Source organism: Rana temporaria, chromosome 7, assembly GCF_905171775.1.
Source record: "Rana temporaria chromosome 7, aRanTem1.1, whole genome shotgun sequence".
In the NCBI taxonomy this organism is placed as follows: domain Eukaryota; kingdom Metazoa; phylum Chordata; class Amphibia; order Anura; family Ranidae; genus Rana; species Rana temporaria.
In genome coordinates, this window is record NC_053495.1 from 174,963,171 (window position 1) to 174,984,741 (window position 21,571).

General features: G+C 40.6%; 1 protein-coding gene across 1 annotated transcript in view; it reads left to right on the forward strand.

The window, feature by feature from the left end:
* Positions 1-4,638: 4,638 nt before the first annotated feature.
* Positions 4,639-21,571, forward strand: part of AGBL4 (AGBL carboxypeptidase 4) — a 2,019,815-nt gene continuing 2,002,882 nt past the window's right edge. Inside the window, exon 1 of the mRNA XM_040360525.1 lies at positions 4,639-4,761. Within this exon, the coding sequence (XP_040216459.1) occupies positions 4,665-4,761 (97 nt within the window). The 5' untranslated portion in view covers positions 4,639-4,664. The remainder of the gene's footprint in view (positions 4,762-21,571) is intronic.

Below are 21,571 nucleotides of genomic sequence, written 5' to 3' on the forward strand. Positions count from 1 at the left end.
GCCATTCGGCACTGCGGCTCCACCTCAGGCCAAACGCGGTACTGCACACCGCTTTGGCCTGAATCCTGCTCATTTTGCGAGACAACTCTCGCAAACCAAGTTATGATTTTTCAAAATACAGTGCTCATATTGCGAAACGCAATCCAAGGTTCAACTGTACACTTCTGTTTGTCAAAAAAAAAAATTTTGTTTGTTATAAAACTTTATTTATAAAGACGTTATCTATCACAACGGCTACATCTGTGTCTGTAGTGCATGTTATTAGATTTTTACTCCAGGAGTATATAATGAATTTGGCAATTCTAGAGAAATGCTTAAATAATGCATTACAATTGAACTAAACCCATTAGAATTTAGTCGACTAAAATGTGCTGGAGGTTATTATTCGAATAAAATATGACTAAAGCTAAAACAAATCAGATGACTAAAAATACGACTAAAACTAAAATTGCATTTTAGTCAAAGACTATGACTAGCACTAAATTTGACATCAAAATTAACACTGCCAGGAAGAGGATTGTGAAGGTGGTTTAAGGTTAGATCTATTTGTGCAAAATCGCTTTTTTCGTAAGTAAAATGCAGGAAACTGCAGAAGAAAATATGCCTGGAGCAATGTGTCGAATCACGCACCTTTCCTAGCAGCATTAATGGTAACAGACTGTACTAGGAGTGTCTTCACTGCCAGGAGACCAGTGCCTGTCATTTTCATGTGGGCAATGCTGGTGTGGGTAATTGGGGCACCACCTCTGTTATCAGAAACATGCACACTTATCAGACACATGCACACTTATCAGACACATGCACACTTATCAGAAACATGCACACTTATCAGACACATGCACACTTATCAGAAACATGCACACTTATCAGACACATGCACACTTATCAGAACCATGCACACTTATCAGACACATGCACACTTATCAGAAACATGCACACTTATCAGACACATGCACACTTATCAGAAACATGCACACTTATCAGACACATGCACACTTATCAGAAACATGCACACTTATCAGACACATGCACACTTATCAGACACATGCACACTTATCAGAAACATGCACACTTATCAGAAACATGCACACTTATCAGAACCATGCACACTTATCAGAACCATGCACACTTATCAGAACCATGCACACTTATCAGACACATGCACACTTATCAGACACATGCACACTTATCAGAACCATGCACACTTATCAGACACATGCACACTTATCAGACACATGCACACTTATCAGAAACATGCACACTTATCAGAAACGTGCACACTTATCAGACACACGCACACTTATCAGAAACATGCACACTTATCAGAAACATGCACACTTATCAGAAACATGCAAACTTATCAGACACATGCACACTTATCAGAAACATGCAAACTTATCAGAACCATGCACACTTATCAGAAACATGCACACTTATCAGAAACATGCACACTTATCAGAACCATGTACACTTATCAGACACATGCACACTTATCAGACACATGCACACTTATCAGAAACATGCACACTTATCAGAAACATGCACACTTATCAGAAACATGCACACTTATCAGAAACATGCACACTTATCAGAAACATGCACATTTATCAGACACATGCACACTTATCAGACACATGCACACTTATCAGAAACATGCACACTTATCAGAAACATGCACACTTATCAGACACATGCACACTTATCAGAAACATGCACATTTATCAGAAACATGCACACTTATCAGAAACATGCACACTTATCAGACACATGCACACTTATCAGAAACATGCACACTTATCAGACACATGCACACTTATCAGAAACATGCACACTTATCAGACACATGCACACTTATCAGAAACATGCACACTTATCAGAAACATGCACACTTATCAGAACCATGCACACTTATCAGAAACATGCACACTTATCAGACATATGCACACTTATCAGAAACATGCACACTTATCAGAAACACGCACACTTATCAGAAACACGCACACTTATCAGAAACACGCACACTTATCAGACACTTATCAGACGCATGCACACTTATCAGAAACATGCACACTTATCAGACACATGCACACTTATCAGACACATGCACACTTATCAGAAACATGCACACTTATCAGACACATGCACACTTATCAGAAACATGCACACTTATCAGACACATGCACACTTATCAGAAACATGCACACTTATCAGACACATGCACACTTATCAGACACATGCACACTTATCAGAAACATGCACACTTATCAGAAACATGCACACTTATCAGACACATGCACACTTATCAGAAACATGCACACTTATCAGAAACATGCACACTTATCAGAAACATGCACACTTATCAGACACATGCACACTTATCAGAAACATGCACACTTATCAGAAACATGCACACTTATCAGAAACATGCACACTTATCAGAAACATGCACACTTATCAGACACATGCACACTTATGAGACACATGCACACTTATCAGAAACATGCACACTTATCAGACACATGCACACTTATCAGACACATGCACACTTATCAGAAACATGCACACTTATCAGACACATGCACACTTATCAGAAACATGCACACTTATCAGACACATGCACACTTATCAGACACATGCACACTTATCAGAAACATGCACACTTATCAGAAACATGCACACTTATCAGACACATGCACACTTATCAGAAACATGCACACTTATCAGAAACATGCACACTTATCAGAAACATGCACACTTATCAGACACATGCACACTTATCAGAAACATGCACACTTATCAGAAACATGCACACTTATCAGAAACATGCAAACTTATCAGACACATGCACACTTATCAGAAACATGCACACTTATCAGAAACATGCACACTTATCAGACACATGCACACTCATCAGAAACATGCACACTTATCAGACACATGCACACTTATCAGACACATGCACACTTATCAGAACATGCACACTTATCAGAAACATGCACACTTATCAGACACATGCACACTTATTAGAAACATGCACACTTATCAGACACATGCACACTTATCAGAAACATGCACACTTATCAGACACATGCACACTTATCAGACACATGCACACTTATCAGAAACATGCACACTTATCAGACACATGCACACTTATCAGAAACATGCACACTTATCAGACACATGCACACTCATCAGACACATGCACACTCATCAGACACATGCACACTTATCAGAAACATGCACACTCATCAGACACATGCACACTTATCAGAAACATGCACACTTATCAGACACATGCACACTCATCAGAAACATGCACACTTATCAGACACATGCACACTTATCAGACACATGCACACTTATCAGAACATGCACACTTATCAGAAACATGCACACTCATCAGACACATGCACACTTATCAGAAACGTGCACACTTATCAGACACATGCACACTTATCAGAAACATGCACATTTATCAGACACATGCACACTTATCAGAAACATGCACACTTATCAGACACATGCACACTCATCAGACACATGCACACTTATCAGAAACATGCACACTGATGCCTCCAAGCCTTCAGGGGACAACAAGAAGCATCTTTTTGATACCCAGGAAAAAAGGAAGTGCTTGAATGACACTGGACATTATTTAACCTTTATATTTAGGTATTCTACTAAGTGCCCTGGGTCCCTTTTGAGATATGATGAAGATGATACATTCTATGCAGTATACACTGGAAGGGGTAACACTAGGGGGCGAGGAAGGGGTTAAATGTGTAGCCTGGGTGTGTTCTAACTGTGTGTGGAGAGGACTGACTGGGGGAGGTGACCGATGCTGTGTCCCTATGTACAAGGGACACAGCATCTGTCTCCTCTCCCTGACAGGACGTGGAGCTTTGTGTTTACACACAGAGCTCCACGTCCCTGCTCTGTCATTGCCGATCGCGGGTACCTAGCGGACATCGCAGCCGCCAGGCATGCGCATCGGCATCTCGGGGACGCGACGGCGTGCGCGCGCCCCCCAGTGGCCGGAGGACGCAATTTATAGAGCCACCTTGAGGCCGTCTTTTGACTATGGCCCGGGGCTCAAGTAGTTAAGATAAAAAAAAACTTCTGCCTTTGGAACCACTTTAAAGCGGTATTAAACCCAAAAACTAAAATTTTAATATATTGCAGCTTTCCAATTCACCCAGCGATCAAACCATTTACCGCTGACAGGAGTGATTACAATGATCAGCTTTTATTTCTTTATGTAAAACTTTTTTGCTAGTCCATTTATTTCTTCTCTCTCCCCTAAAAAAAGCTTTAAAAGAGCAATAGGGAGGCTTATGATGTAAGAATCTAAGTTAAGCTTTTAACTGGAAAAATCAAGATTTGCATTTACAGTAAGTCCAGCTTTCTATATACCCGTGCTTAATGCTTCTGCATTTTTTAGATTGTATGCTTAGTTTAAATTTCCAAAACCTGTGAAACGTTGACTTTAGGAAAAAAGTTTTATTTAATCACCATGGGAACAGCAGTGATAGGCATTCGTCTTTAGTAATTAATGAGCTTTTCTTACTAGACAAAACTGATGTAAGCAATGAACCAAAATAGTCTGACTATGCATTTTCTTTATGTTTAATACAGTACGTGGACTGGAACATGAAGCTGCCATGTCTAGAAATATTAACAAGTTGATTGTAACACCTCCAGGCTATTCTGGGCAACCAAAAAGAGGGCACCTAATATTTGATGCCTGCTTTGAAAGTGGTAAGTGCTAAAGTATTCCATCTATTGAATCTGAATTGCAGAGTGTGCAATGAAAGAATGCCCAATATCCAAAGGGTAGCCATGACATTGAGCACTGGATAGATACCGCTCTAGTTCAAACATTAAAACATGACTCTGGGATTTATTATGGTATTTTATATGATATTGTATTTCTTGTATGATGTTGTATAGTGCAATGCTTAAAGCATTACTAAAGGCAACTTTAATAAACAAGCTGTACTTACCTGCTCTTTGCAATGGTATTGCACAGAACAGCCCCAAACTTCCTGTTCTGGGCACTGTCCGCTTCTCCTCTTCATTGTCAGCCCCCATAGCAAGTGTGGCTCGGCCTCGCCCCCCGCTCCCTCCTCATTGTATTTGACAGCAGCAGGAGCCACTGGCTCCTGCTTGTGGGGAGGTGCAGTGTGGTGTGCAGAACTTGTATTAATGCATAATCCAGTCACGACAAGGCACCCAACCAGGAAAACTCACAGCATATAACAGTGGTTGTAGTAGAGCAGATCTCAGATGTGCCAACAGCATCTGTCTGGAGGGGCGGTATGGGGCTTGGTCGGTCCCTATAACTTCCCTGATTGTCTGGAACCTCTCCCTGCCGCTAATGGCTGTCCCTGTCAGACTGGTGACCTGTCTCTACACTACCCATACGCCAAACCTGGGAGCCATGGCCTTCAATAGGCTCTGCCTGACCCAATATGGCTACTAGAGTCATATGGGGAAGCAGCATCCAATCGGATAGCTTCTGCAGTGACCCCACGTTCCTCAGGACCCCCCCTGCAATGCCGCTGTGGTTGAGCGCCCTCTGCAGCTACGCTTTCGTGGGAACGCCCACTTCTTCAGGACCAAGTAAACTAAATACATACAAAAAATCATACAAAAAAGTCAACATATATTGAACACATATACATATGAGAATCATAAAGAAAGCTATCCACAATATGGACAGGTAGAAACGGAGAGGAGAAATAAAAAAAATAAAAATGATATACATACAGTATATATGAACAATAACCATAATATATATATATATATATATATATATATATATATATATATATATATATATATATATATATATATATATATATAAAATCATACCTTGATCCACGTGTTGAGAAACAAGTGTATGTGAAATATCAATTATCAATTATAAAACCAAAAAGGAGTAAGTCTCCAAAGTCACACCTGCCTCCCCATGGGAAAGACCCGGATCTATATAAGCCAAATATAATGAGAGAGCCATATATCAGATGTAATTAAATAGCAGGATGTGGTGTATTTCTCAGAGGCATATTTAAAGTTCCTCCCTTCTTTTTCTCTTTTTTTTTTACCTGAATGCATTCTCTGCATTCAGGTAAAAAAAAATTAGTATTTACAACCACTTTAATGTGACACTAAACTCTGGTTTAAAACAAAATAATATATATTTTTATACGTACAGTATGCATAACTTTGAAAAAGTACCCTTTGATTGCTCTCAGCCTCCTCCCAAGCTCCTAATATTACGGAGTTGATTTACTAAGACTGGAGAATGAAAAATCTGGTGCAACTGTACATGGTAGCCAATCAGCTTCTAATTTCAGCTTGTTCAGTGAAGTGGGTGTAAGCCCTGGTTCACACTGGTGCGATTTGACATGACGGAAATAGCACCGTCCTAATCGCTGCACTGATTTCAAAAAGTAGTTTCTGTACTACTTTTTGCGCTTTTGGGCCACAATTTACATTTACATCTGTGCAGAAACCTGCACAGATGTCTCTGTAATCGCAGCCAAATTCGGGACTGACATTGTGCGAGTTCAGCTGAACTCGTAAAAAAAAATTGTCTCTGGACAGCCGCACTCTGAACAAAATTGTAGCCTTTATTAAAAGAAGGACAGCACTACAAGTCACAGCAAAATAAAATAAAACCTGACCTCTGACGCGTTTTGCACTGAAACTAGTGCTTAGACAGCTGAACTCGCACGGCTTCATTCCCGCAGCCCAGTGTGAACCTGGGCTTAACCCTATCATATACCCAGTGAAGTGAACAGCCTCAGCTGTCTTCAGCTTTCTGCATTCTTTAAAAAGTGCACATCATGTTAGAAAATGTTCTTCCTGTTTCAGCAGTGTCAGGGGAGTCTGGGCATACACTGTGTGTGAGCTGATTTGTTAAAAGGCACCCCCTCCACATAGGTAGAGGAACAAAGGAACTTGCAGAGCTGTGCTGTGAATAGACAAGCTCCCTGCTTATCTGTCTCTAAGTTACCACCCCAACACCATTTTTCAGCTCCTTTTATCTCCTGTGTTGGAGAGCTTGTCAGAAGTTACTGATAACAGAGGAACGGAGCAGCAGAAAGACTCAAGACTTAGGGCTTTGGACAGAGATAAGTAAACACTACAGATAGGGGCAGATCCTCAAAGACATTACGGCAGGGTATCTGTTGATACGCCGCGTAATTTCAAATTTTGCGCGTCGTATCTTTTGGTTGGTATCCACCAAACAGATACGACGGCATCTGTGTTAGATCCGACAGGCGTACGCCTTAGTACGCCGTCGGATCTAAGATGCAATTTTCTGGCGGCCGCTGGGTGGCGTTTCAGTCGTTTTCCGCGTCGAGTATGCAAATTAGCTATTTCCGACGATCCACGAACGTACGAGCGGCCGTCGCATTTTGTTACGCCGTTTTTGTTCGGCTTTTTCCGGCGTATAGTTAAAGCTGCTATTTGGTGGCGTACTCAATGTTAAGCATGGCCGTCGTTCCCGCGTATAATTTTAAATATTCTACGTCGTTTGCGTAAGTCGTCCGTGAATGGGGCTGGAATCCATATACGTTCACGTCATAAACACTGTTGTCCTTGCAACGTCATTTGGAGCAATGCACCCTGGGAGTTTTGACGGACCGGGCATGCGCAGTTCGTTCGGCGCGGGGACGCGCTTCATTTAAATGAAACACGCCCCCTACTCGCCGCATTTGAATTCCGCGCCCTTACGCCGCAAAAGATAGACTACGCCGCCGTAACTTACGGCGCAAATTCTTTCTGGATTCAAACCAAACCTGAATAAGTTACGGTGGCGTAGCGTATCTCACATACGCTGCGCGGGTGCAGATCTTTGTGGATCTGCCCCTACAGATATACTGTATGTGCCCAGGTCAGATTTCATTAATGGGGTTTACATCCACTTTAATGAATAGAATGCATTAAGATAAGAAAAACCTTCTGCCTTTAAAACCACTTTAAGCTTTGACAAAAAAATCTGAAAGCTGATTGGTCTCTATGCAGAGCTGCACCAGATTTTGCACTCTCCATTTCTTTGTAAGTGGACAAACTTACAAAATCTGCAGGAGATCATATAATTATGTTCCCCACTGTATACTATTTATATAATATATTTATTTTTCCTCACCTCTCAGTTTTAGGCCCCTTTCACACTGAGGAGTTTTTCAGGCGGTTTAGCGTTAAAAATATCACCTAAATACCGCCTGAAAAACTCCTGCCCAGCATTCTCAATGTGAAAGCACGAGGGCTTTCACACTGAGGCAATGCGCTGGCAGGAGAGAAAAAAATCTCCTGCCAGCAGCATCTTTGGAGCGGTGAGAGGAGCGGTGTGTATACCGCTTCTTCACCGCTCCTTCCGATTTAAAACAATGGGAAACCACTGTAATACCTCCCGCAATGCGCCTTTGCAGAGGCGCATTGCGGGCGGTATTAACCCTTCTTCGGCCGCTAGCAGGGTTAATACTGCACCGTTAGCGGCCGAATCCCACAGCAATTCCGACGGTATAGCGCCGCTATTTTTAGCATGGCTATACCGCCACTGCACCTCCCTCCCCAGTGTGAAAGGGGCCTTAATAAAACAACACCAATATATTTTTTTTGCACCTATGATCCAACTTGCTGTTAGAGGTTGGCTATGTTTGTTCTCCATTGTCCCACTGTATGTAGTAACATAGCCACCTTCTCTTGCTCACTCTCGAGAGAAACTTTGCACTCTGGGATGTGTAGTGTGCATAGAGCAGTGTACATGACTGCAACTAATGTGTGCTGCTGGTTCCAAACATACAGAAAAGAGGGGGAAAAGGAGACGTCTGAAAGCTCATTGAGGACATAACAAGGAGGCAGAAAAACATATTAACCACTTCCATACCGGGCCTATTCTGGCACTCCTCTCCTACATGTAAAATCATTTGTTTAGTAGAAAATTACTGGGAACCCCCAAACATTATATATGTTTTTTAGCAGACACCCTAATAAAATAGCGGGCATCTCACATGGTATTTGCGCAATAATTTTTCAAACGCCTATTTAGAAAAAAAACGGTTTAATGAATTAAAAAATAACAAAACGTAAAGTTAGCCCAATTTTGTATAATGTGAATGTGAAATGTGAAAGATGATGTTATACCGAGTAAATAGATACCTAACATGTCACGCTTTATAATTGCGCACACTCATGGAATGGCGCCAAACTTTGGTACTTAAAAATCTCCATAGGCAATGCTTTAAATAATTTTACAGGTTACCAGTTTAGAGTTACAGAGGAGGTCTAGTGCTAGAATTGTTCCTCGCGCTCTACTCTAACGCATGCGGCGATACCTCACATGTGTGGTTTGAACGGTGTTTACATATGTGGGTGGGACTAACGTGTGTGTTAGCTTCTGGGCGCGAGCTATCGGGGACAGGGGCGTTTAAAAATGTTATTTATTGATTTTTTTATTTTACTTTTTTTACATTTACGGTACATTTTTTTGATCACTTTTATTCCTATTATCCCTTGTAATAGGAATCTATCGTGACAGGTCCTCTTTATGAAGAGATGCGGGGTCAATAAGACCCCACATCTCTCCTCCAAGCTGAAAAGCATGAGATCGAGAAAAAAAATTCACGATCTCATGCTGACAGCCACGACCGTGGCTTTGTTTACATCTGGGAACCCGGGCGTGACGTCATAACGTCGCGCCCGGGCCTCTTACGGTCATAGAGATGACTGGAAATCTCTATGGTCCTCATCCAGGGCCTGCCGATTGTTTCTCCAGGTACCCGGTGGCACGGGAGAGCCCGGAGAAGCAGCGGATGGTCGGCGGGAGGGGGAGGACGTCCCCTCCCGTCGCCTGTAAGAACGATCAAGCGGTGGAGCTGCCGCTATGATCATTCTTATCATGCACAGAATCGCTGGCTGGAAATAATGATATCTGAATGATGCCTGTAGCTGCAGGCATCATTCAGACATCCCCGCTGAAAGTCAACAATAGGGATGAGCCGAGCACCCCCCCGTTCGGTTCGCACCAGAGCCTTCGGACGGACCGAACGTTTCCGCGAACATTTAGAACCCCATTGACATCTATGGGACTCGAACGTTCGAATTCAAAAGTGCTAATTTTAAAGCCTAATATGCAAGTTATTGTCGTAAAACGTCTTTGAGAACCCGGGTCTTGCCCCAGGGAACATGTATCAATGGAAAAAAAGTTTTAAAAACGGTCGTTTTTTTCAGGACTCCTGAAAAAATGACCGTTTTTAAAACTTTTTTTCCATTGATACATGTTCCCTCGGGCAAGACCCGGGTTCTCAAAGACGTTTTCACAGGCATACTATAGACACGCAGCAAGATACAATATTTAAATGAATTTTTCATTTTTTTTTTTTCATTTAAGTATCATTAAAATCACTGCTCCTGAATCTTTAGGTGCAAACTACAGAGCACAAGGCCAGTACACACTAAGTAGCTTAAGGTGCAAACTACAGAGGACACAGGCAATAAACCACATACTGCAGCTAGCACAATCACCTGCCTGCCAGTAAATTAGGAAGAACTGATCTAGCTAAACTATACAGTGTATAAATATATGTACAACACCTGGGATGTATATATATCCTCTACACACTGTAACATTAACTGACTAGCCTGCCTGCCTGCCTGCTCTATCTACCTGCAAAAAATGACACTCTCTTTGTCCTCTCTCAAGGCCGACTTGCAGGCGGCCTTTTATAGTGTGGGGCGTGTACTAAACCCCCTGAACCATAATTGGCCAAAGCCACCCTGGCTTTGGCCAATTATGGCTCTCTGTTTTTAGCAAGCTGTAATTGGCCAAGCATGCGGGTCATAGTGCATGCTTGGCCAATCATCAGCCAGCGATGCCGCAGTGAATTATGGTCTGTGAAGCGTAACTAGAATTTGGCGCGAACGACCCGTTTTGTGTGTATTGCGACGAACGATCGAACATACGATGTTCGAGTCGACACGAATACGAAGCTCATCCCTAGTCAACAACGTCATATGACGTCCTTGGGCTGGAAGTGGTTAAAAAAAGAATACATTGAAAATGGGTCTGCTGTTATTCTCCATATTAACCAGTCAGAATCTTTCTATTCTTCTGAAAGGAAGATTTATACTGGTTGCTCTGGGTAACCAGCACTTCTTCGCTTCTCGGTTCTATTTTCTTGAATTATGGAGATAATGGAAATTCTTCAAACATACGTCTCTACTGATATTAGAACTTCTCTCTCTTGATATGTTTTGTGCATTAACATTACAAGTAGCTGTCTACTTGTCAGGCAGATGGATTTGTACTGCTGAAGCAATTCAGTGTGAGGTGTCTGGCTCTTGTGTTCTTATTTAAACAGACTATCTGCTAATTAGAAAGATAGGCTGTAAATTGCAGATTTTTTTGTCTGTGAGTTGGCTTAAACAGACATTTCAAAAAAGTATTGTTAATGTTTCAATTCATTATTCACCCATTGTTATCTGTACAGCCCTTCTCCGACATTAGCCTGAAAGAAGAGATGAGCAATTCGATCCTAAAATCAGCAACTTGCAAATTTTTGGATTCAGCTGAGAGTATGCAGGGAATTATACAATTCACCAATCGCTATATTCCTGCAAGAATGTGGGATTATTTGGGAATCTCACAGATCAGCATGCAGGTATTCAGATCAGTCAAATCTTCATTGAGAAGTCCTACACATGCCCCGCTTTAAGTACACTCACTTTACGTACACTCGCAAGTACTAACATACCTGCGAGTGTACGTAAAGTACCTCACAAGTACAGATATCCTGCACCGCGCAGCCGCAGTATGGCCTGGAAGAGGCGGAGCTGCCACCTGGAGTTGTCGCAAGTGAGGAGGCAAAGTTCCTGCCAGAGAATTCTTCTCTGGCAAGAAAATTCTATGCTGATAAATACCTTATTTTAGGCTGGTCACGTGACTCCCGGCCTCTCTGCTACTCTGATCCAGGGCTATAGTGGGAGGGGCTGGGATCTCCCCCTGCTGTCAGCCGGGGTGGTTACATGACCACTGTGCTGGTCACTCAGACCCTCCCACTTTAGCCCTGGATCAGAGTAGGAGGGCGGCCGGGAGTCACGTGACCAACCTGAAGATTTGTTAAAAAAGGTATTTGGAGGCTGCCAGTGATATTTGTTAAACTTTTATACTAATAGTGGCAGGAGGGGGGTGGAGATGGCTTACACATACAGACACAGGAGTTGACAGGCAAAGGGGGGGGAGAGACGACACAGGCACGTAAACTGACCACAGTGTCAGGGCTCGGCAGCCATGATAAGCTGTGGTCAGTTTACAGAGGGGAGGGCAGAACCAGACAGGGTCAACCGGGTGTTTTATAGCTTGCAGAGGAACAGGTTGGACAGCACTGTTTAACCTGCTAAAAGGAAGTAGAATTGTATTTATTTTTTTACAAACATTTGAGGGTGAACAACCTTAAAAAATAATTTTAGGTCCAAAGTTTAGTTAAACAAACAAATAGACTGTGCACTTTTGCAAGTGCTGTTGCTCCAGAGATTGGCAAAAAAAGGGGGAGCTTTATTGACTTTCCTCATCCAATCATGTGCAAGCAAAAATTATGTATTTTTTTTTTTGCTTGCATGTGATTGGGTGTTGTGTGCAAAGTGAAGCTTTATCTCTGGAGCAAATGCACCTGCAAAGTGCACAGTCTATTTGCCTTTAGTAAATCCACCCCTATATATTTTCTGAAAATAGCCTGAGAGCCTGTAAAGTAAAACAGTGGTAGTTCTTCATTTTTATGTTACATGAGATTTGCGCAACAGTTTATTACGCTCAGAATTTCAGTAAAAAAAAGTACACTAAAGTTAATTTTGCTCAGAGTAGATACCCAACATGACAACCTTAAACTTGTATGTGAGAAAAGGGGGGAAGGGAAAGGGAAGAAATGGGAAAAGAAAGTGAGGGAACAGTATATGGTGATGAATTTAGGTGAAGGATAACTGCATATTATCTTGGAGGTTTCTGCCCCCCCCCCTTTTCTTGTTTAAAAAAAAAAAAATGTCCCAACTTTTTTTTTTCAGGAGGGATTTTTTGATTATTTTTTTCATTTAAATAAAAGTTGGATTTATATGTCCCTTCCCAATCCCTCTATTTGTGAAAAAATGGCTGTTAAGGACTATTTATATGTTGTTTAAGGGGCAATGAGAGGGAAGAGAAAAGGGGGGAAGGGAAAGGGAAGAAATTGGAAAAGAAAGTGAGGGAATAGTATATGGTGATGAATTTAGGTGAAGGATAACTGGATATTATCTTGGAGGTTTCTGCCCCCCCCCCCCCTTTTCTTGTTTAAAAAAAAAAAATGTCCCAACTTTTTTTTTCAGGAGGGATTTTTTGATTTTTTTTTTCATTTAAATAAAAGTTGGATTTATATGTCCCTTCCCAATCCCTCTATTTGTGAAAAAATGTCCGTTAAGGACCATTTATATGTTGTTTAAGGGGCGGTTAGAGGGAAGAAGCAAGGGTTAAGGGAAGAGAAATAGAAGTGGATATATACGTTTAGAAGATTGACTACAGATGGTAATTGTAGTAAACTCAGAGCCGGGGTGGATAAGAGGTTAGGTCTGAGCCCCCCTGTCATCTTGTGCCAAAACCCCCAATTAGGTTTTACCCACTGAAGTCACAGTCAGGTGGCTCAGTTTTGGGTGCGCGCCCGATTGGGCCTAGAAGGGAGGGAGGGATTAGAAGGGGTTAGGAAGGGGCGTATAGGTAGGTTTGGGAGGGGTGCTCTCCCCCCACCTTTTATTTTATTTTTGTATTTTTTTCTTTTTTTTTTTTCTTCTCTTGTTGTTGTTGTCAGTGTTGTCTGAAAAATGGAAGAGGTGAAGATTACCTCCTTGAATGTTAAGGGTCTTAATGTCCCAGAGAAAAGGAAAATGTTGTTGAACGATTTGAGGCGATCCGGGACAGATGTAGCCTATGTTCAGGAAACACACTTTAAGGCAGGTAGACTCCCTCTTCTTCAAAATAGATTTTTCCCTTGTGTGTATCATGCTCCAAACCAACAGGCTAAATCTAAGGGGGTCTCAATATTAATATCTAATCGAGTGCCATGGTGCTTAGTGGACAAACGGGTAGACCCTAATGGGAGATTTCTTTTCCTTAAAGGAAGCATTGGAAACATTAAGGTAACATTAGCAACAATCTATGTACCAAATAAACAGCAGGACCAGTTTGTTAAAAAAATTCTTTCAGAATTAAGGGATTTTATAGAGGGGAGATTGATTCTGGGAGGGGACTTCAACATCCCCCTAGATCCTAGAATCGACACCTCCTCAGGAACTTCAGCTGTCCCCTGTCGGGTCCGAAGAAGTATACTACAAAAAATGCATGAAATGCAAGTGGTAGATGCCTGGAGGACTTTACATACAAAAGAACGAGATTATACTTTTTTTTCCAACCCACATCAAGTGTACTCGCGTATTGACATGTTTTTGATTCCACACTATTTAATTTCAGACGTTACAGAAATCATAATCGGAAATATAACATGGTCGGACCATGCTCCGGTTTCGTTGTGTCTCTCCCTGTCTAACCTGGCCACTCAACGTAAGGGATGCTGGCGATTGAATGAAAGCCTTCTTCAAAATCCTGAAGTAAGGGACGATGTATCTAAAGAAATGATAGCATATTTTCAGATAAACGACATTCCTGAGAGTGACCCAGGTATGATTTGGGAGGCACACAAGGCCGTGATCAGAGGAATTTTAATCAAACATGGAGCAATTTTGAAAAAGAAAAGGGAAAAACAGACCAAAGAATTATTAGATGAGATCCAGACCTTAGAAACACAGCATAAAAAGATACAGACAGCATCAGTAGGTAGGGAGCTGGGACATCTGAGAAGACAACTGTCGGAGATCTTACGGTTTAAAGCAAAAGCCCTAATCCAACGAGGGAAACAAATAGATTATGAAATAGGAGATAAATGTGGCAGATTGTTAGCAGGGAAAATTAAAGAAAAGAATAGGTCAACTTATATATCACAAATAAAAGATAAAGAGGGACATTTAAAACAGATACCTAAAGATATTGCCCAGACATTCGGGAAGTATTATGCTACTCTGTATAACTTGCCTCACGCTACTTCCCCTCAGTCCAGGATAGCAGAATATCTAACCTCGACAGGTATGACGAGATTACCCTCACCAGCCCGTTATAGTCTGGACACTCCTATTACGGTAAAAGAAGTGACTGAAGTATTAAAATCATTCAAATCTGGAAAATCTCCTGGTCCGGATGGCTTTACTATATGTTACTACAGAGAATTTTCTGAGTTGCTAAGTAAACAAATGACAAAAGTCTTTAATGCGGTGGGTCTGACTTCCACATTCCCTATGGATACCCTGAGAGCACATATTACGTTAATTCCAAAAGAGGGGAAGGACCCGGCGGATTGTGGAGGTTACAGACCCATCTCGTTACTGAACACAGATTTAAAAATATTTACGAAAATATTAGCAACCAGAATACAATCATGGATCCCCCAAATAATAGATTTAGACCAAGTAGGGTTCGTCCCCACGAGAGAAGGTAGAGATAATACAACAAAAGTTCTTAATTTGATTAATCAGGTAAATGATAAAAAAATACCGTGTGTATTTTTAAATACAGACGCGGAGAAGGCATTTGATAGGGTAGACTGGCGGTTCTTATTTGAGGTGCTGAAACAAATAGGAATGGGAGAACGAATGATTAGCTGGATTAAAAGTGTTTATACAAACCCTCAAGCGGTTGTAAAGGCAAATGGGGTCCTTTCTGAACCCTTCAGCATCTCGAATGGTACTCGCCAGGGCTGCCCCCTCTCACCCCTTCTCTTCGTTCTCTCTTTGGAACCATTGCTGAACAGAATTCGCCTGAATCCGGATATACGGGGTATTAGGGTTGGGGAAGGAATCCACAAGGTTTCTGCTTATGCGGATGATATGCTTTTTTCAGTAACCGAGCCTCATATTTCTCTCCCTACTTTGCTGAGTGAGATTGAGAAATATGGCACTCTCTCTAATTTAAAAATAAATCAGACTAAATCAGAGGCCATGAGCATGTCACTATCCCCTCTTTCCCGGGATTCCATTCGGGCGAATTTTTGTTTTAAATGGAGTCCAATGCTTAGATACTTGGGCACAAATATTCCATCAAAAGAAAAGGACATTTTTAAAATGAATTTTTTACCAATGTATAATCTATTACGAGCCCTACTTGACAAATGGCGACTTGGTTCCCATTCTTGGTTTGGCCGCATTAGTATAATCAAAATGTCCGTTCTTCCGAAAATTTTGTATTTACTTCAGGCGCTACCAATTAAGATTCCAGTGACTTTTTTGCGTCAGATACGTAGTTTATTTATGAATTTTATCTGGGCCGGGAAACGTCCTAGGATTAAAAGAGATCTGTTGACTATGCCTAAGAATCTTGGTGGAATGGGGGTCCCAGATATATTTAAGTATTATTATGCAGTACATCTATCTAGATTAGTGGACTGGTGTAAACATGTTAGATCTAAGAGGTGGGTTGACATAGAACAACAGCTGAGCACAGTTCCTTTAGGTAGAGCACCTTGGTGCTATACAGTATTACCGGCTCCTCTTAAAAATCACCCTATAATTGGCACAACACTAAAAATTACTGCACGTATATGCCAAAACGGGAACTTTTCTACAGTGCGATCACCTTTGTTTCCCATATTGGGGAACCCAAGTTTTAGTCCGGGTAATGAAAGAGGATCTTTCCGGTTATTAATAGAGAAAGGAGTATATCAGGCCTCACATTTTATTATATCAGAAAACTGGCCATCGATTAAAACATTAATACAAATAGGAGGCCCTTTTGAAGTCAATATCTGGCAGGCGTTGCAATTAAGTAATTTTTTTAGATCATTAGGCCCGGGAAGTAATTTTCATCGTCAGTTAACAATCTTTGAGTCGTACTGTAATGATTTAGAACCACTAGCCCGAGGGATCTCTAAAATGTATGGACTATTAAATAAATTTAGGGAGGATCAGGAGATACCAGGCCTTAACAAATGGGAGAAGGACCTAGATAGGACCTTCTCTGCATTACAACGTAAACAGATTATCTTTTTGACTCTAAACTCTTCAATCTGTACACGAATTCAAGAATTAAACTATAAAATCTTGATGCAGTGGTACCATACTCCAGTACGACTCAAAAAATTCTGCAATGAAAATTCTGACAGATGTTGGAGATGTGGAGAAGAAAGCGGGACATTGATTCATATATTTTGGTTTTGTAAAAAAATAAGAGTTTATTGGTTGTCAATTATGAGAATCTTGCAAAAAATTTCTGAGTTAAAAATACCCAATGATCCCGCTTTTTTCCTACTTCACCTATCTGAGATTCCAGTTCAGACTTATCGGAACTCAGTACTGTGCCATTTGGTGAATGCAGCTAAAGCAGGTATACCCTTACGGTGGAGGGATACTACGTCACCAACAGTTTTAGAGTGGATAAATAGAGTTAGAGATATAGAAGCTATGGAAGACCTAGTTCTCTCAGCTAAGGGTAAAAATAAACTATACAAAGAAACGTGGAAGAGCTGGAATTTGTTTAAAAATTCAGATGAGGGGAAAAGATTAATGACTGAACCTGATAAATGAAGAATCGGATACGCGCAGGGAATTATAATGTAAAATATAATATGAAGGATAAACCGACTTTCCTGTTATGAATTGTGGTTTAAGGGAGGGAGAGGATGGGGCTCCCCTTCTCTCTCCCCCTCTTTTATCTTTTTTTCTTTTTTTTCTCTTTTTTTTTTTTTTTTTTTTTCTCGTCTTTTGAGGGGGGGAGCTGGGAAAGGGCAGATGCATCACTTGTCTCTCTGTGAGAGAGAGTGATGACTAAGAAAAGGGTTAGAGTGGGAAGATTTAGTGAGGGAGTTTATGGGAGGGTCCAGAGCGAATATGTATGTATTTTTTTTGTCAAGAGGATTGTATTCATGTTTGTTTTTGGCAGAGTATTTGCCCTGTGCCTTTCCATATGCTGTTTTATGTAAAGAAAAGAAAAAAACAAATAAACATATAAAGTACAAAAAAAAACTTGTATGTGCCTGCAAAATTACAACAATATTTGCAGGTCTCTCTCCCCACCACCCTCTGACACCAGCAATGCAGATGTTGGGCCTGCAAGTGGGACATTGGAGCCCAAAAAGCATGGGTGGTGGGGTTATGCTCTCTCCGGGGGTCAATATCATCGAGTCTGTCTGAAATTACATTAAGAGACAGAAGGATTTGAGACAGCCAACATCAACATCTGTGGTTAGTTCTTTAAAGCGGAGTCCCACCCAAAAATGGAATCCCCCCCCCCTCCAGTGTCACATTTGGCACCATTCAGGGGAGAGGAGGGAGCAGAGACCTGTGTGATACAGGTGTAGTAGTGATGTAATCATTTCTTTGCCCATTTACCAAGTGTATACTCTTGTTATGCAGGATTTGTTTGCCCTTTTCCAATATGGTTGCTATGCTCTCTCTCTCACCAAGGATGAGGTCATCAAGAAGAGCAGAGGATGGCAAGGGGTTTTGTGGGTAAGTGGGTGTAGATAGAGACAGACATGTGGAGAGAGATAGAACAATGAATTCCTGCTAAGAGAATACAGGCTGTGTAAGTGCTGCAGATTCACCTCACTGAGACACACATAGATACTGTTAATGATTTAATGTTCCTGTTTGGAAAATACTTTATGTTGGATGGTTCACTGAATGTTATTTCTTCAATACATGGACTTTCAAATACAATGCTGTGTGGATTAATGTCTTTGTGAACATATGTTTCTCAATTGGGATTTCACTTGCTATTCACAAGCCCCAATTGAGTGGAGGCAATGTGCTTGTTAAAGATCCCGTCCTGATCACACACATTATAAAGACTCTGCTCCTAAAATACTATACTGGTGGTACAATCATACCTCAGTAGCCGCAGAGAGAGAAAAATAGTGCTACACGGGTAGTTGTTCCCACTTCCAGGCAAAGGTCACCGCGGTGACCTATGTCACATTCGGTGCCTTCTCTGCCCCCCCTGCTGTCTTCTGGGAGACACACGTGTCCCAGAAGACAGCGGGGACCAGTGGGATCACGCAGCGTGACTCATGCATGCACAGTAGGGAACCAGGAAGTGAAGCCAGAAGGCTTCACTTAATGATTCTCTTACCGAAGCATCCGAGAACCAAGGGACAGATCGGCTTCGGGTGCCGACATCGCGGGCGCCCAGGACAAGTAAGTTATATATTAAAAGTCAGCAGCTGCAGTATTTGTAGCTGCAGACTTAATTTTTTTTTCTGCGGAACTCCGCTTTAAGATGTTTGGAACAACCTACCTGCCAAGTTCCTTCAAAATTTGTGTGTAAGTGTACTTGGAATTGAAGAATTGATGCTGGTTTGAAGCCAAGGGGTGGTCACATCAAATGTTGATTTGATTTGGATTTCCCTTCTGTTCATTTACTTTCCATTTTGTTAACAATAAACTATTTCTGAAAGCATTTCTTAATTTAAATTCCTAATTTACAGCATTTTTTTCACACCTGCCTAAAACTTTTGCACAATCCTATAGACTTCTGCTTTAATTATAATACTTCTTACGCAGCTACCAGAAATGGAGAAATGTGTTTTTCCCCCGTGTTTGTTGGTGAACGTTTCTCTTGAACTCCTCATTGCCAGAGGCCTGCAATGTATTGCTCAGCATGTTGCTGGCTCCTCAGCAGGGAAAGGATTAAACAAATAATCCGATGCTATGGACCCACAGCAATGTTTTTCAGGGCTTCCGAATATTTCCTTCACAGTATGTAATGCTGTGGCTTTACAACATGTCATGTTCTATGAGCTATGGTCGTGAGCATTTTCACTTATTAGAGTGGGCTTGTGTGGGATAGATTAAAGTGTTTCAAAACCCAGGAGCCTGCATTCACTATATCTGGTCTCTCCCAGTACACAGAACATGGAAATAAAATTATTTTAGTAAATATAAACTGCTAAATACTCTCCCTCATGAGCAGTATATAGCAGTCTTGTGACTTCTATCAGTGCCTGGTTAAAGCTTGTAGGAGGAGTTTTTATTTTCCCACAATTGTCCTATCAGGCTGCAGGACCCCTGACCATCTGTCTTAACAGTGCTGATTGGCCCTGTGCTGATCACAAGACACCAAACTGAGCATGTGCAGCCTGACTCCAGTAACTCTTTCTTATTGGGACTGGTTTTGGAGTCAGTGGAAGAAGGGGAGAATCTGTGCATACAGGATTAGACATGTGCAATTCGTTTAGTTTCTAATTTGTTTTTTAACGAAAATTCGGAAATTCGTTAATTCCGAATTTTCGTATTAACAATTTTTTTATTTTCAGACTTCCGAAAATTTCAAAATTCCGAATTTTCGAATTAAACAATTTTTCATTTTATTTTTCAAATTTTTCAATTTTCAAAATTTCGAATTTTTCATTTTTTATTTTTCGAATTTTTGAAATTTCGAATATTCAAATTTTCGATTTTTTTATTTTTCGAATTTTAATTTTCCAATTTTCGAATTTTTCATTTTCCAATTTTCGATCTTTCAAATTTTTCATTTTCGATTTTCGAAATTTCGAATTTTTCATTTTTCAATTTTCGATTTTTTTCTTTTTCCAATTTTCGAATTTTTCTTTTTCAAATTTTCAAATTTCGAATTTTTTAATTTTTTAATTTTCGAATTTTCTAAATTTCGAATTTTTCATTTTCGAAATTCAAATTTTTAAATTTTCGAAATTTCGAATTTTAAATTTTGGAATTTTGGAATTTTTTCATTTTCGAATTTCGAATTTTCGAATTTCCGAAAATATGTTTTTTTCATTTTCGTTTCATTCGTTTTTTCCGGAAATTAATTTTTTTCCGTTTTATTTGTTTTTTGCTTTTTCAGAAATCCAAAGATTCGGAATTCCGAATTTCCGAATTCAGAATTTTCGGATTTCCCAAATTTACGAAAAAAGCAAAAAAACGGAAAAATATGTTTTTCGATTTTCCTGAATTTACGAATTTACGAAAAAATAAAAAAAAACGAATGAAACAAAAGCGAAAAAAAAATAATTTTTTTTAATTTCCTGAATTTCCGAATTTCCAAAAACATAAAAAAACGAAAATAACATAAACAAAAATGCACATGTCTATACAGGATCAAACAGCTTTTTTACACCATGCAGAGGATTAACCACTTAGGTTCCAGAGTGAGTATAACAAGCATGCATTACTGTATATACAGAATGATTTTACTGTTGTGGGTTTAGTACGACTTTAAGGAGGTCAGATAAGTCCAACACCAGAGAAAACGTTGCCAATTTATACAGACTGGAGTAGGGAAGACCCTCACCATGCCAACATCTAAAATATATATTTAAGGATTGACCAAGTCAATTCCCTCTATGTATGCAGCAAAACCAACTTGAGCCCCAACAGAAGGTCTCCCCCTATGTGATAAGTGCAGTGTTTACATATTCAGATATTCCATTCACCTCTATACTTAAAGTGGAGTTCCACCCTAAAAATTAAAAAT